Source organism: Cydia strobilella, chromosome 4, assembly GCF_947568885.1.
Source record: "Cydia strobilella chromosome 4, ilCydStro3.1, whole genome shotgun sequence".
In the NCBI taxonomy this organism is placed as follows: Eukaryota; Metazoa; Arthropoda; class Insecta; order Lepidoptera; family Tortricidae; genus Cydia; species Cydia strobilella.
In genome coordinates, this window is record NC_086044.1 from 13,716,535 (window position 1) to 13,732,678 (window position 16,144).

Here is a 16,144-nt window from a genome sequence, read left to right on the forward strand (position 1 = left end):
CGGACTAATGTAAAAGCGGGCGGAGCGGCGGAAAGCCCGAAATTTTAAAACGTAATAAATATAAAAGCCTCGGTAGAGAGTATCATTTCGTTCTATTTGGAGTTGAAACTCTAGATCCATGGGATCCCAGCGCGCACAAGTTGTTTGCAGAAATCGTTGAGGCATTGTACCAAGGATGCTGGCGGCATTTCCTCGCTGTATCGCAATGCTGATACCACATATGCAGTTACTGATGTAACTGGTGACCGAAGAGCTTTCGGCTTCCTCGCACAACGTATCAGCATTGCGATACAGCGAGGAAATGCCGCCAGCATCCTTGGTACAATGCCTCAAGGGCCTATTTTAGATTTAAGCTAGTTATTAATTTCGTTTACATAGTACCACTGTATATATCTTGTATGTCTGTGTATGTCTTGTATCTTGTATAAAGAGTTTTAAATGAACGTTATTAAATATTAATCATTCAAAATCTTCACTTAAAAATCAATAAATTTCAGCCAACATGAAAAAACTCAAATTGCATTGGATTACTTTGCCACTCTTGAGGATGGAATGCAACTTTCTCATAATTTTTTGAAGTAAGTATAAAGAGAGCCTTTACGGGCTGGTGTAGTGAAAAATAATATTTAACGTATCCACAACGTTGACGGCTCTGGCAGCATGGTATGGGGGTTGGCACTCTGCTTACGTAGATATTTAATGCGTGCTACTTATATTGCGTACAAGAAAAACTTATTTTTCATGTCATCATCATCATTGGCCTTCAACATCAATTAAATGATGGTTTAAACAGCGTCCCTAACATTGCGGCACTTACGTAAATAACTAGTAAGTCCAATGCGAGAGCGGCAGCCGCGACCGCATAGCGGGCAAGAGAATGTTATGCCCGGTGACCGGTGATGAAGGTGGGAAATCAGCGCGCTGGTGTCTTAGCTCTCGCCTAGTGTGAAGGAGGTCAAGCCATGCTTCATCGTGTGCAGCTGCTCCCTTGCCCAGGGTTTTCCTCCAGTGGTCGCGGTCATCAGCCTCCCTTTCCCAGTCGGTGGGATCGATCCGGAAGGACAACATATCTCGCTTTGCGCAATCCTTAAAACGAGGCATTGGTCGCCCAATCGGTCGTTTCGCGTGCGCTATTTCGCTCAGGAGAGTCTGACGTGGCAAACGAGAGGGCTCCATCCTGTGCACGTGCCCCGTTACGGGCTGGTGTAGTGAAAAATAATATTTAACGTATCATAACGTATCGTAACGTATTTTATGAAAACGTATTTCTTTAGGCTTTAACGTAGGCTTTTATATAGGGAAAGAGTTATTGCAAAAGGAGTCATTACATTTTCAGATATAAGAAATAAATATGAAGAATTAAGGAACCAAGTGCACACCCCTACAAGAGAATTCGTAAAGAATGCATGGTGCTGATGTGGTGAGTGTATAGCAAAGGTATTATACCTATGCCATGTCCAATCATTCACAACATATACCTAGTCTGATTTACTTCGACTCGCACGGCCGCGGGAGACGGACAATTGATTTAAATAACAGCACGTGAAAACAAACTTTGTTTATTTTATGAACAACTGTATCAACATAATTAATGACAAGTTAAAAGTGCCTTCCTTTCTACGGGACAAGTAAGTGCATGAACATAATGTTCTTGTTTTGATGAGTGCATTTGTAAATTTTGTATTTTAGATCACTTTATTTGGAAATATATTTATGTGGAGTGGGGCCTGTAACAGCAACAGAATATTTACAATATCGTGATTAGAGCTTAAGAATGATGAGACGTTACATTTTAGCGGCTATTTGAGTTTTGTGTATTGACACTATTTTGTATTAAGCAGAAACGTATCTGCATCCGATACCAAAATGCTTAGAAATACAGATAAAGAAAAAGTGGAAACACTTACTGTGGCGAGACAGACAGTTTTATCACTTTTCCTTTGTTTTTAACTAAATAAAGTTTTTGGTTGTATTAAAAGTAGACTTCTTATACTAATCAAATTGAAACATCTGGTTGCGCATTATTTTCTTTTTGTACACTTAAAAAAAAAAAATAACTGGAAGTCTAATTTTTGCTACTGCTATTTACAACCCACCTTGCCAGTATTTAGGCGTAGGTACTGCTACAATTAGGAGCTATTCCAACAATTTTACTGCGTATCTAATAATAAGTAGTAATAATTTGAAGGCGGTTAATTTTGGACACGGCGCGCGTATACTAAGTACGTCAGTTCCTCACTCTGCGGCCCTGACCACCGTGCACCGGCAGCTTGGGCCTTGCCCTAGGGCGGCACCTTAGGTTAGGTTTTTTTATAATGTGTTTATATATTTTTTGTATTGTTTTGTAAGTGTTTTTTTATATTTTACTTTTATATTCATAGTATAAATGACCTAGCCTAAGATAAAAAATAAATAAAGAGTAATAATTTTAAAAATGTCACATAATTCTATTAGAATAAAATTGCAGCAGCCAAACAGGTCCTGATTAAACTTATAATGAGAAGAACCTTAATGCTAAAGCTAAATGAGGTTTAGCTACAATTACATGTTATTAAATTTACTAGAATATGTAATAAATAGAATCTATTATAATATATATGACCGGTAAAACAAAACCGATAAGTATCCAAATTATAGTTTTTTCATCCTATTTACGAATAATAACTAATATGATTTGGCAACTTGCGCGATTATTTTAATGAGGATTCGTTTAATTTTATTAACGATTTGTGTGAATTCGCATTTCCCTTTAAAATACACAGGTACTTAATAAGTATGCGAACCTCTGAATACGTACATACATAGGGTGTGTTACATGTATGTATTAGCTATTTATAAATAGTAATTGCTGTAGTATCTAAGCATTAAGTAGTAGATGTATTTCGAAAATACCTATCCCATTTCATTTGATGGACTCTGACGCAAGAAAGTATATAGGTATATCTACTGCTTGGAAGGCCTAACAATTCTTATAGCTGGGAATTATTGTTATCATTAGTAACTGGCAAAGCTTTGTGACCATGTTTGCAAACAAAAGTAACTCATAAATCTTATAATTCATTGGAGCATTTCAACAGAGTGCCGGTTACCTAACGTTAGTCATTCTATTGAAAATGTTAATAAGCCGGCAGATTAAAAATAAATACTTAATGTAGAAGTAAAACGACAGAATGGTTTGCAGTTTTCTGTAAATGATAAACAATAGGAATAGGATATGCGTTGGTATAGATTATCCGTATTAATAAGCGACCAAGAAAGGAATTAAAGTTATAAACTGGAAAATTAATTTTAGATTAATAATATTTGATTATATCACTATTAACCAAAGTCGACCTATGAGTGCTTTGTGACGAAGCTTTATTTTTTATCCGACATACAGTTCAGTGGACAGCAAAGTCTAGAGGTTTTATTTTAATGGTACCTACATACTTGTAAGTACAACAACAGTCTCTCATCTGACTCACCAGTTTATCGAACTGTCGTGCAATGCCGATGTCTACCTATTTAAGAATGCACTTGGATATGGCGTTATATGATATTTGATATACTAAACATATAAGATTTATCATTGTAGGTAAATACGTCCGTATGTTAGAAGCATATTAGTAATATTAGCAGACTATATACTTTAGGCGTTTTCTACTTGTAAAGTATTGTCCTATGGCCAAACAGATGGGAAATAAGTCAAGCTAAGAATGGCTTTGTGCATAGTCTCTCAATCAACATTACCACTAAAAATAAGTACTTACATATTTTTTAAATAAGAGCAGTTTCTACGTACGTTTACGCATCATTAACGGATGTTTATTTTACCAGTTGATAACAGGATATTATAATATTTTCAAGCAGATCATGTAGCCACAACTTGCTAGGCGATGCTGTCCGTAAATTTCTACCTAGGGGTGTAATGTATGTCCAAAATTAGGTAGAAGTTATGTGTACCAGCACGGGCGGTACAGGAATTAGGAACTCGTCTTAATATTAAGCTCTCGCCTTCAGCTTTGGGCTTCAATTCACACTCTTTCGTAAAATTTTGTTTACCGCCCTTAATACACAAGAATACTAACATTGCACATGTACGGTAAAAACATTAAATTAGCATAATTCATCACAAGTTTACAGTAAACAAAATACCTGCACGGGGCCAAAGCCAAATATAACGAAGAGTACATAATTTTTTTTTTAATAAAACTTTAAAATATATTTAATTTGCACACTACATTAAAAATAAAATACAGAATTTGAGAAATTTTTAAAAAATAATATTTAGTTACATGTAAAAAATCCGTAACGCAGGCTTCGTCAGGTGGCTACAAATGCAAATCAGCAACATGCTTCGTCCCAAAAATACCAATGATGATATCCGCAACAGGCTTCGTCACTTTTTTTTTGTTTAAATAAAATAACCGTCACGAATCGCACCTGGCTCAAATGTCCCCATTACGCTGGCAGCGTTACCGCGCTGAATGGCCAACGAGATCTGTTGGACCAGGTACGATCCGGACCGAGGGTCGCACCCCCAGTCCCTCAGCCGCCGACCCAAATCCCTCACAAAGTCCCTAGCCTCCACAGCCCAAGGTCCCGCAGTCTCGACTGCAACCGGCACATAGTCGTACGTTGGTTCCAGGGCAGAGTACTTGGCATGCTTCATTTTGGCGGCATACTCCGCGGCAGTACCAGCAGACCTGACGGTAAGACTCAAGTGGGACGGCGCAAATGTACTCACGCACGTTGCATCCCACAAGAGGCATCGTCCCCTCTTACGGAGTTCGGGATCTTTGGTTCAAGTAATAGGGAATATTACGCGAAACTCTGCGCAGGGGGCGCCACTACCACTATCTGAGGGTCTATCACAAAACAAGAAAATCGAAATTTCGTTATCTAACATCTCTGTCATTCTTGCATATTCGAGCGATTTATCGCAATTTCGCCTCTTAGAGGCAGATAGCGAAATTTCGGATTCGCGTTTCCCGGTAGGTTCTCTGCAAACAAACCGCCTTGGTGCATCAATGTCATGTATATTTTATTATCTCTGAAAACTTGTCAAAACACTGTTAAAGGCACAGTATGTATAAGATACTATATGGTTTACTAAACGGGCTACTGCTGTACTCTGGTGGCAGAACATTGCAGTAATATCCCCTATTGGTGGAGGATATTAGTGGTTAGAGTTAGTGATTACAGGACAGGAGTGTACGTAAATGTAACATTTTCAACCCTTGAAATGATTTTTATCGGCTTTATAACTCTGTTTTAATACTTTATTTGGTTCACCTTTTTACGACTTTCTATTGGAATTCATTATAAAGGTTTCAAACGTGTTTTTCATAGGTTACATACGATTTTTTTTATAGCTAGCATAAGTACCTGTTAATTTGCTATGGGTGTGTAAATTACTTAAAGACAAACAATTATTTCTTATAATTATTATTGTTTCAGAATGGCCCTACAAGCATTGTTTTGGTGTTTTCTTCTAGTCCTCCTCAACACATCGGTTCTATTGCATAGTATACAGTCATGGGGCTACAGACGTAAGTTTTTTAAACAATTTTATTTAAGCCTGCAAAAAATTACCTACAATTGGCAAAAATTTTAGTACCAAAAATATGGATACACTTATAAATGTCGCAATAAATGCTGGCCCTTTTCTGTGTGAGTGATACATGATTTATTAATATTACAAAATCAGTTAATTTATTTTCAACACACTTGCTCGTAACATGCAAGTTATTGAACCGCGTTTTCGCTCATAATCCTAGATATTAAACACGCGTGTGCTTTTTTATTATATTATAGAACTTTTTGGGTAATGAAATGATAATCCGACTGACTTAAGAAGGTAACTGATTGCTAATAATATGTATGGAAACGGAGCCTTCTTAAATTTGTCGAGTAGATTTTACAATACGGACTTGGCGGGCGCCGGCGCCCCGCCGACCGCCTGCCGGGGCCCGGCCGGCCTGCCAGCGACAGGGTCGAGGCGCGGCAGGCAGTTGCCAGATTTTAGACTTTTACTAACTGTTTCAACAATTAAAAAGTTTCCTGTTTTGCTCGCAAGTGTGTTGAAAAACGTTGTATGAATCGCGTGTGCATTGGTCATTACACACATCGGCTTTCTTATTGCGCGCTCGCTTACAGCTCGCGCGCACAATATCGCCTCGTGTGGAATGACGACCGTAGCACACTTGTATCACAATGTACTATTGGAGGGTTGAATTTGCATAATATGAAATGACCTTTTTTCAGCTCGTTTCCCATCTCACAAGATACCTGAAAATGCACTTAGCCCTCGACGAGCGATAGTGCGCCGTAAAATAGTACTATACCATAATTTTTTTCGCACTAAAGTTCGCCCTACAGCCTCCAATATGGTATTAATGGTAAGTGCTAATGTTTGTGACTTTAATACGACAAAAAATACGGTCACAGGCAAAAAGTAGCAAAAATTACGGCCCAAAATTGTACCGAAAATTAAACTTACTTAAGTTTATTATCAATTGGACTTTGAATTGAATACAATGAGTAGGTACCGTTATTGTTATTTATTATTGTTATTATTTATGGCTTTCCTTATCTTTGTCATTGGTGCCTCGAGTTTATTTTCCCAATAACATCATTAAGGAAGAAGCCGTGATCAAGTTGTGCATGCTATCAAGACATACGAGATAGCATTGATATAAAAGACCAGACTACTTATGGACCTGAGAGTCTGCAATAAATGTTTTTTTTTTTAGTTAGAACAATTTTCCTCTTAAGCCTAGAATAAAACGAGATCATATTTTGGAATTATTACCTTCTCTACACCTTATCGCCTTTAAAAAAAAACCGGCCACGTACTTTGGGTACGGAACCCTAAAAAATTACGCACTTTCACTGGCCACTTTGCACTTTTCATTTTTACTTAATTAGATTTGCTTCGTGTTTTAGTCATGGCATGTAGAGGCGGCACGGCAAGCGCAAGAGTACGCGGAACGCTGCATTTTTCTCAAGCACAATCCTATTGAAGAGAAGATCGTGACGCATCTGGGCGCTTGTGGGCAGAACCTTTTCGCCGCAGCGCAGAAGACACCCTGGTACGCACCTTTTCAAATAGTTACACAATTCGCTTTCCTTTCGACCCACAAATAATGAAATGTTTCATATAGATACCTACCTTCGTATAGTTCATACCTAGTTAGTTATACAGAAGTTACAGAACAATACATCCAGCTCTGTAAGTACGTCTACAACACTGACTGTTGTTTACCTTACATTCACTGCCAGCGCAAGTTACGCGCCACGATTGTAGCCGATAACGTGGGTTTTCCGCTTCGTAGCGAAAAGCGCCTTCGAACAGAGAATCCACCCAGCGGGTCACTGGCAGTAAATGGCGAGGTTTATACTCGTCCTCTATTTAAGCCGGCCACTCACACATCTGCCGCAGGGGCAATATCGGTCGCACGGCGGTCGGAGCAATTTCGGCTGCCATACAATATTGCCCAATATTGCCCCTGCGGCAGGTGTGTGAGTGGCCGGCTTTAGTCGTAACATCTTGTTTAGTTACATCAAGTTACATTCAAATTTTGATTCAATCATTTTTATTTTAGCTCTTCGACGTACACTTAGTACTTTGACTGATTGACTATACCCCAAAATAACGACGCGAGTCCGTGTTGACAATTAATATAATGAGCTACGCGCTTCAAGGCTTTTGTTGAAATAATCGTGTCAGCATTTGAATAGTCCTCTGATAAAATATATGTTTATGTATTTTTTTTTTTTTCATATTTCGTTTCGTTTCCTCGTCCCGCGGAGCAGTCAGCCTCAAGGTCACGATTTTGTGAGCATTTACTATGTTGATAATAGTAATTTCGTGTATACTTAATTATAGATTCCACAGTTCCATTGCATACGCTATTTAAAGCCTCATCTGTCTTTTTCAATGTCTTAGGGGTCCGCTAGACAATGAGTGGTAGAGTTTTTATTTCACACACAGCACACAGCATTTATTTCAAGCAAAAAATATTCCTTCTGTTTTTTAAAGATAAAAAGACATGTCGATTTTTTTAAAACGTTATACATTTTTATAATTTTTGAGATGCGATTACCTATGTTACAAATACTATTTTTTTTAAATCTCCACAAAATATGTCATATTTCTTTAATAACTCCAAATTATTATTAAAATACAAAAATAAATCAAAACATTAATTCCCACGCTCGAGATTTTTTAATATGCTGTTCTCAAACATAAATTACGTATTTATATTTTCTCCCAGCTTGACACCGAACCCTGTCCCCCAATAATGACAATATAAAAAAAATTACTACCGACATAGTTAAAAAAGATTTTCATATTTAAAATAAATAAATAATAAATAAATAAATATTATAGGACATTCTTACACAGATTGACTAAGTCCCACGGTAAGCCCGAGGAGGCTTGTGTTATGGGTACTCAGACAACGATATATAATATATAAATACTTAAATACATAGAAAACACCCATGACTCGGGAACAAATATCTGTGCTCATCACACAAATAAAAGCCCTTACCCACACTACCTACCCACTTACCCACTTAAATTAATCCATTTTCACCTCAGCAGCTCGAACAAGCCTACTTTCGTCACTCCCTGGAGTGAGGAAAGTGCGACTTTCCTCACTCCAGGGAGTGAAACAGTGTAGCTTTTTAATTTAGTGAAGGCCATGAACTTCATACTTTTATTACATTTTTTTATGGTATGGTACGGTACGGTACGGTACGGTACGGTACGGTACGGTCCGGTCCGGTCCGGTCCGGTCCGGTCCCGTCCCGTATCGTATCGTATCGTATCGTATCGTATCGTACATATTATAATACTTTTTTTTTCTGTTTATTCTGTGTAATTCGAAATACATTTTAACCTTTAATATGTTCTCACTACTGAGGTGAAAAATTATGTGTGCAACACGAGAGCAAAGTTATTTTACATCTCGTGTTTTTGAGTTCCTCGCTACGCTCAAGATTCTACCTTAGAATCACTCGCTTCGCTCGTGATTCAATTATAGAATCTTTCGCTTTCTCGGGACTCAAAATAAACACTCGCAAGAAAAACCAACTTTCCTCTCTTGTTGCACAAATAACTATTAAGTACTTACTATATTATTGTCGGTAGAAATTCTGACCGTGTAGTCGTATAAGCTTCATAACCCATTCTACAAAAAAAAACTTATGTGGGAAATACTGTTTAAGTTCTATAAAAGATATAAAAAAATGTTATTTCTCAAAAACGGGATTTCGCAGACGGGTATTCAATATGATATGAATTCACTCATGTAGAAAAAATTTAGAGTGCATTTAATGTAACTTAAACTTTATATAGACTCCACTATAATACATCTCCCGTCGAACGATCGATGGTCCCTACGAGTATGACAGTTAATTTTTTTAGGGTTTTTAGGGTTCCGTACCAAAAAGCTGTTCCTTTTGTACCCTTATGGTGCGACTCTGTCCGTCTGTCTGTCTGTCACATTGCTAAATATCTCGAGGACTACTGAAGCTATCCATTTGAAATTTGGAATAGTTATGAACAGCGCTAACCTTAACACATTGGAAGTGTAATTTTTATATTTTATTTTTATTAATTATGAAAAATGCCCAATATAAAGAGGGGGCAAAAAGTCTAGTTACTAGGTCGAGTGGGATATTATTTGAAAGAGCTCGAATAGAACATTACAAAACAATTTTGTATTTGTTTTCATAGTAAAAAAAAATTTACTTATGAAGGAAAATGTGAAAAAAAATACCAAAAATTTGCGTTGGTAAACTTCGGAGATAAAGGGGGGGCTTTATCTCCGAAGTTTACCAACGCAACTTTTTGTAATTTTTACATAATAATAACATTATCATAAATATTACAGGAAAAATATAATCACACCTCTTAATTTTTTTTTTAATTATCAAAAAACATTTTCTAATTTAATTTGCAATTTAAGCCCATTTGCGGGTGTTTGTTATACTTGAAATGTCCATGAGATTACACTAAAAATACCCTATTTCAAATAAAACAAAAATTGTTGAAATCGGTTCACATAAAAAAGAATTATCCCTGAAAAACACACACACAATTACGCCTAGTATACTTCTGGTCAAGTCTTTCGTGATTCTATTTACATGAGAACATTTAAAGTTTGTACGGAACCCTCGGTGCGCGAGTTAAACGAACTCGCACTTGACCGGTTTTTTTATACGGAGTACCAAGCTGTCAACACGTTGTAAATGTTTGGAGACATTTTTATAAGTTTAGCTCTTACAATATTAAGAATGTAACATTCAAGTAATAAAAATACGATAAAAACAATATAAGCTTCCAATATTTGTTAAATTATATGAACTTAAAAAAAAAACAACTTTCATAGGGACCATAATTCGACGCGTGAAGTAGGTTCACATTTGGTTACACCTCCTGGCTTACACGTTACACGCCTTATACGTAGTTTGTTTGAAGTAGTTTTATAAGGTGATTAGGTACCTGAATGCAAGTAAGATAAAATGATGAAGAGCAATAAGATACACATCTGTTAAACTACTGTTTCCTATTTAAAATCATTCTGATACGGAACCAAAACTAAGAATATAACAACGAATATTACATTTTAGCTATTTAATGTAGTGCCGATGTTAAAATTTGAATGCAAAAACTATAAACATAACCTGTTATTCAATTACTCATTAAACCTACATCACCTTCCGATTTGGCAAAGGTGATTTTTTACAGCGCATTATTATTTCATATGATCGCAATAATTTACAATCTGCTTCCGTTGAGTGAGCTGTTTTTGTTATGCATGCCAATCATATTGAGCCAGATATGTGCCAGTTTTGTTTGTAAACAAACATATTTATTTATCTCAGAGGTCTACGAATATTTTACCCTACGAGTATTTAGGAAGGCACTCTATTTTGCCCTAAATTTCGCTTAAAAATGCGTAGCCTAGGTACCTATAATTATGTATTATTTTTAAATCATCTTCATTGTGACATATGGTAATAATTATTGAATATGTAAGAAATTCTTAAAACCTTGATTTTCATTGTATTTTTCTCAAAGAAGCCTCAGAATATTTGACTCCTCCCACTTTAACATTCCCTAAAACTAGGCCCTGATGCAGATTCTGGTTCACCAATTTGTTACGGCTTTGATCTCGTTTTGATACGACCTTAAAGATCGCTGGCGCTGATTGGTGGTTGCGAAATGAAGTAAAAGTCGTGAGTAAAAAGCGCGCCAATCACCAAGACGTTTGTCAAGGTCTTATCAAAACCATGACAAATTGGTAAAACGGAATGGCCCTCCATGTTTGTATTGTAATAAGGTTTTTTTTGTTAAACATTAAACCACTAGAATCTGGTTTAAATTAAGAAGCCTGGCAACCCATATACAATAACGCTACGAGAATCGTCAATATTGGCAAAGAGGATATAATAGGATAGAGCAGTACTGTCATAGTAAATTTTGTAGCCACAGTAAATTCACTGCGATCTATCGACATACGATTAAAACTAAAAATGAAGATGTATAAAATACCATAAAATTTATTTATAATTTATATATAAAAAAAAATTATATATGGATAAATGTTTATTTTATTTTATTTGCATTACTTAATTATTTTTATATGATTTTGACCCATGTTCTTTCACTGATATGCGTTAAAAATTTTAACTAACAAACGAAACCGTCAACGCCATCTATCCGAGAGTAGGCCAAAGGTAGTGGCGCCATCTGATCGAGAATCATATTTTCTTGATTTTCGAGGCACGTTTTTTCCTTAGACTGTATCCATCTATTACGGAGTTACATCTATCTTTGATATTGTAGATAAAATAAAATATTAGTTTTATATTTTAGTTATTTGCCTACGAAAACTGCCACCCTACCCTACTGCTATTTAATTTATAACTTCAAAAGGTAAAATTGTACTTGACGGTCGCAATTATGGTCACAAAAGTAAACAAAGCATAAATGCGTAATAATGCGTACATACTCGTACATATGACAGTGGCCATGAAATACGGATTTTTCGTTTAGAAGTTATAGCAGTAGGTGACAAATTTTTTACGTACTTAAAGCTAGAATGGAAAAAAAGTAAACAGCGGTGTCAGCATGGTTGCATTTTTATCACCTGTCACTATGCCTGTCACTTTTGCACTTACATACTTGTTAGAACGTGACAGGCATGGTGACAGGCGATAAAAATACTACCGTGCTAAGCCCTCAGGCACGTATGGAACGTATGAAGTTTATCAGTCTTGAATATTTACTAGTCTCTGATTAGAGGTAACCATAGTTTAACTTAGGTACCTGCTCAATGTAATAAGCTTAAACATTAGATACATGTGGACTATAAAGGGGCCCACTGACTAATCAGTCTGCCGGACGATATCGGCCTGTCAGTTAGAACAAAAATTTACAGTTCCAAACCACTGACAGGCCAATATCGTCCGGCGGACTGATAGTCAGTGGGCCCCTTAAAAGAGATTAAGTCCTGACGGATAAAAACACTCCACGGAGTTTTGAAATTGGCCAAGATGAGATGAAGAGCACAGCGTAATTTTTGGTTTTCTTTAATACTTACTATGTATATTAATTGTATTACACATACGTTACTAGGTAATGAATATTCATTTGCCAAACGTGCAACGGGTGAAATACTCTGGGATCCATGTTGCTAAATTGAATGTTTTGGGTCTACCAATGAAAATTAATTAAAGACTTGAAGTAACAGCTTTACTAAGATAAAAACTACTACTTCTTAGGTACTACCATATAGAGATAGCTAAGTAAGCTTAAAGTTCTCACTCCATTAGGAGTTTCCTTACTTAAGAGTCCGCAGCAAGCTCGGTTCTCCATACAAACGTAGTTACGCTCTCATTTTCAAACGACTAGCTATATTGCTCTGAAACTTTGTACTTACAATAGGATAAGGTATATCTATGCCTGTAATTAGTTAATGTAGCTTCGAATCAGATACCATAGTTAAACATACAGCTAAATTTTTTTTCATACAAAACTTGTTATTGCTTTGTTTCGTTTGTTTTATAAGCTGGATGCCAAGTTTTATTACAATCCAACACGTAGTTTTAAAATGAGATCGAAACTCCGTTTGTATGGGAAGGTAAAATTCGGCCGAACTTGCTGCGGACTCTTAATAAATAATATGTTGTATTAAGAGTAAAACGAGTTATTAAGAGTCCCCGGCAAGCTCGGTTCTCCATACAAACGTACTTACGATCTAATTTTACAACGACTAGCTAGATTGCTCTTACACTTTGTACTTACAATAGGATATCTAGGTTTGTAATTAGTTTATGTAGCTTCAGATACTACAGTAAAAAAAATACAGCCAAAATTACTTATAAGTTATAATCATCATCATTGGCCACAGCATCTTTACAGATGATAGTTGCAGCGACTAGAGGTATTTGAGGAGATGTCTTGTAGTCGATGTAGTTATAATACATAGGTACAAATAGTTATTTTCGATACAAGTGCGGAAAAGAGGAAATTCGAAACGAGTGGCGATAAATTAAAAGTATTAAAACACGACCGCAGGGAGTGTTTGAAATCGACACGAGTTGCGAATTACCTATTCGCACGTGTATCGAACAACGTTTTACAGTACATATGGCCCTTTAAACTTTCGAATTATGCACAAAAAGTGCACTTTACGCACAAGTGCGAGAAAGTAGCACCATATGTACTGTAAACTTGTTTTTGCTCTATGTTGTTTGTTTTATAAACTGGAGCTATATAAACTAATTACAGACATAGATATATGTACCTTATTTCATTGTATATGCGGTTTTATTAAAATCCAACACGTAGATTTAAAATGAGAACAAAACTCCGTTTGTATTGTATGGGAAGGTGAAATTCGGCCGAGCTTGCCGGGGACTCTTAAAAAGTTTAAACTCGCTTTAAATTTAACACTTTTTAAACTTAAATCTCATTATATTCCAAATAAGTTTTTGCAAACCTCGCTTAAAACTTGTATTATAAATGGGTTTTTATCTATGTATGGACTTGCACTTATTTATTAAGCTTACTTATTACAACTTCCTCCACTGCACTACTAATATTCTTCTACTTGATGAAATAAAAAATCAAATAGGATTTGCCTTTCCATTTTAGTTCTAGTGCTTGCTCAGAATAGCTGAATTAATTCAGGATAACTTGCAAATGAAATTCAATCTAAAATATGAATAATTATTTCACTAATTCATTATAATAATTATTTTAAGGTTTTTTGCAATCAAAGACTGGTTTCTGGAGTACCAGAACTTCACGTACGGCGCGCCTGTCAAAAACCTGCGTGCAATAGGCCACTACACCCAGATGGTTTGGGCCACCACTCACAAACTCGGCTGCGGGGTCGCGAGCTGCAGCGGAGGGCCGTGGGGACAGTTCTATAACTACGTGTGCCATTATTGTCCTGGGTAAATATGTGTTCCTTACTCCTTTCATTGGTTCATGAAAAACTACAACTTTGTAGTCGGATTTCTCTGCAACTCACTTTACACCCAGCCGCAAAACTGCATGGACATTTTATGGATGAATTGTATCCATAATGTGCCCATGCAATTTTGCAGCTCTTTGTACATAGATTTTCCAACCAATTTCTAACACTCTTCCAGTATCGTCGTTTGTACTTTACAGCCAATCCGGATAAAATGCGTCCAAGTCGTCCCGCCATCTCCTTTTCGGTCTGCCTGAACCCCGGCCTGAACTAAATACTCGTAATTTCCATGGCACATGACATTCATTTGTTCGTTTTTTCAGTGGCAACATAGACGGTATAGTACAATACCCGTACCACATAGGTCCTCCCTGCGGAGACTGCCCCGACCACTGCGTATCTGGTCTGTGCACTAACATGTGCATGGAAAAAGATCATTACTCCAACTGCGATGAACTGGCAGGCATGAACATCCCAGACTTATGTACGCAGGGTGTGTGCAATGCTACCTGTGCTTGCCAAGGGAAGATACATAAAAACTACCCGTTCGTTTAGAAATACGTATGTATGTAGTACAAAGAAGATTTAACATTACATTTTGGTCAGTTGATAAGTTATAGAAGCTGCAGCAGCATTTACAGTATTCATTTCTCTCATAAGACGTTGACTGCGGTATGGGGTCGAAAGACATCATGCAAAGTATGCTTAATTACGAGGTGTTAAGTTTAGTAGGTAGACAGGCAATCACTTGCTATTATAAAGGACGATTTGACTTGTCTAATTTATTGACAACACTCTAATTTGTAATCTAAATTAATGATTGACATGCTTAATCTACCCAGTATAGGCAATCTCACATATGTGAATTTATGCTGTTTTTCTTAACTCATGATAAAAAAAAACAATATTCAACCTAATTGAATCGCGTAACGAAAGTAGCCATAAACATTTTACGTGTGCGACTGATTTTCATTGTACACAATGGTATACATTAAATAGTTGAAGAACGAACGTCTTAAATACGTTCTTACATTTTTTTCATCCTTCGTTATATCAACCTTACGTAACGATTATTAAAGTGTAAAAATCTTAGGTTTTATCTAGAAACAATAAGTTTAAAGAAATAAATTATTATAAATCATACGTCACATATTTATATTTCATCATCTCGTTTGCCTGCCCGTATATAAATTCTGTATTTTACCTTTTATATAGTCCAACTAAGTTGTGTCTTAAAGTAAGACCAATACCACAGAATAAGTAATACCTATAGTATGCCAATACGTCCAAATCCGTTTGCTGGAAATTCCATCCAAGATCGCTTTTTCTGATAACAGTATGGGTATTATCGAAAGAACAGTGATTGCTTTTAGTTTTAAGTCATATTAGCAGATGGTACTTTAATAAAATTAAAAAAAGAAACGCTTGTGCGCGGATTTTTCTGCAGATAGATTTGGCCGTAAGTCCCGTAAGACTGGCATCTTTTAAACAAAGATAATAAAATTACAGAAAGTTTAAATAAATCATGCGTAGTAAACAAAAAAGTACCAGGGAGTACCAACACTGCGTCGGGCATGGTGGGTTCGGGGTAAGGTTCTAAGGCAGGTGAGTCAGCAGGTGGGGTGCGCGCTGGGGCGGAACGTCTCGCAACGGCGTATGCGCAT

At 36.5% G+C, this 16,144-nt stretch overlaps 1 protein-coding gene across 1 annotated transcript; it reads left to right on the top strand.

The window, feature by feature from the left end:
* The first annotated feature begins 1,481 nt into the window (after positions 1-1,481).
* LOC134741081 (cysteine-rich venom protein TEL1-like) lies at positions 1,482-15,533 on the top strand. Its single transcript, XM_063673845.1, has 6 exons — positions 1,482-1,628; positions 5,440-5,531; positions 6,247-6,380; positions 6,928-7,073; positions 14,266-14,460; positions 14,804-15,533. The coding sequence occupies exons 1-6, from the start codon at positions 1,567-1,569 to the stop codon at positions 15,033-15,035; spliced, it is 861 nt and encodes a 286-aa protein (XP_063529915.1). The 5' UTR covers positions 1,482-1,566; the 3' UTR covers positions 15,036-15,533.
* Positions 15,534-16,144: the final 611 nt, after the last annotated feature.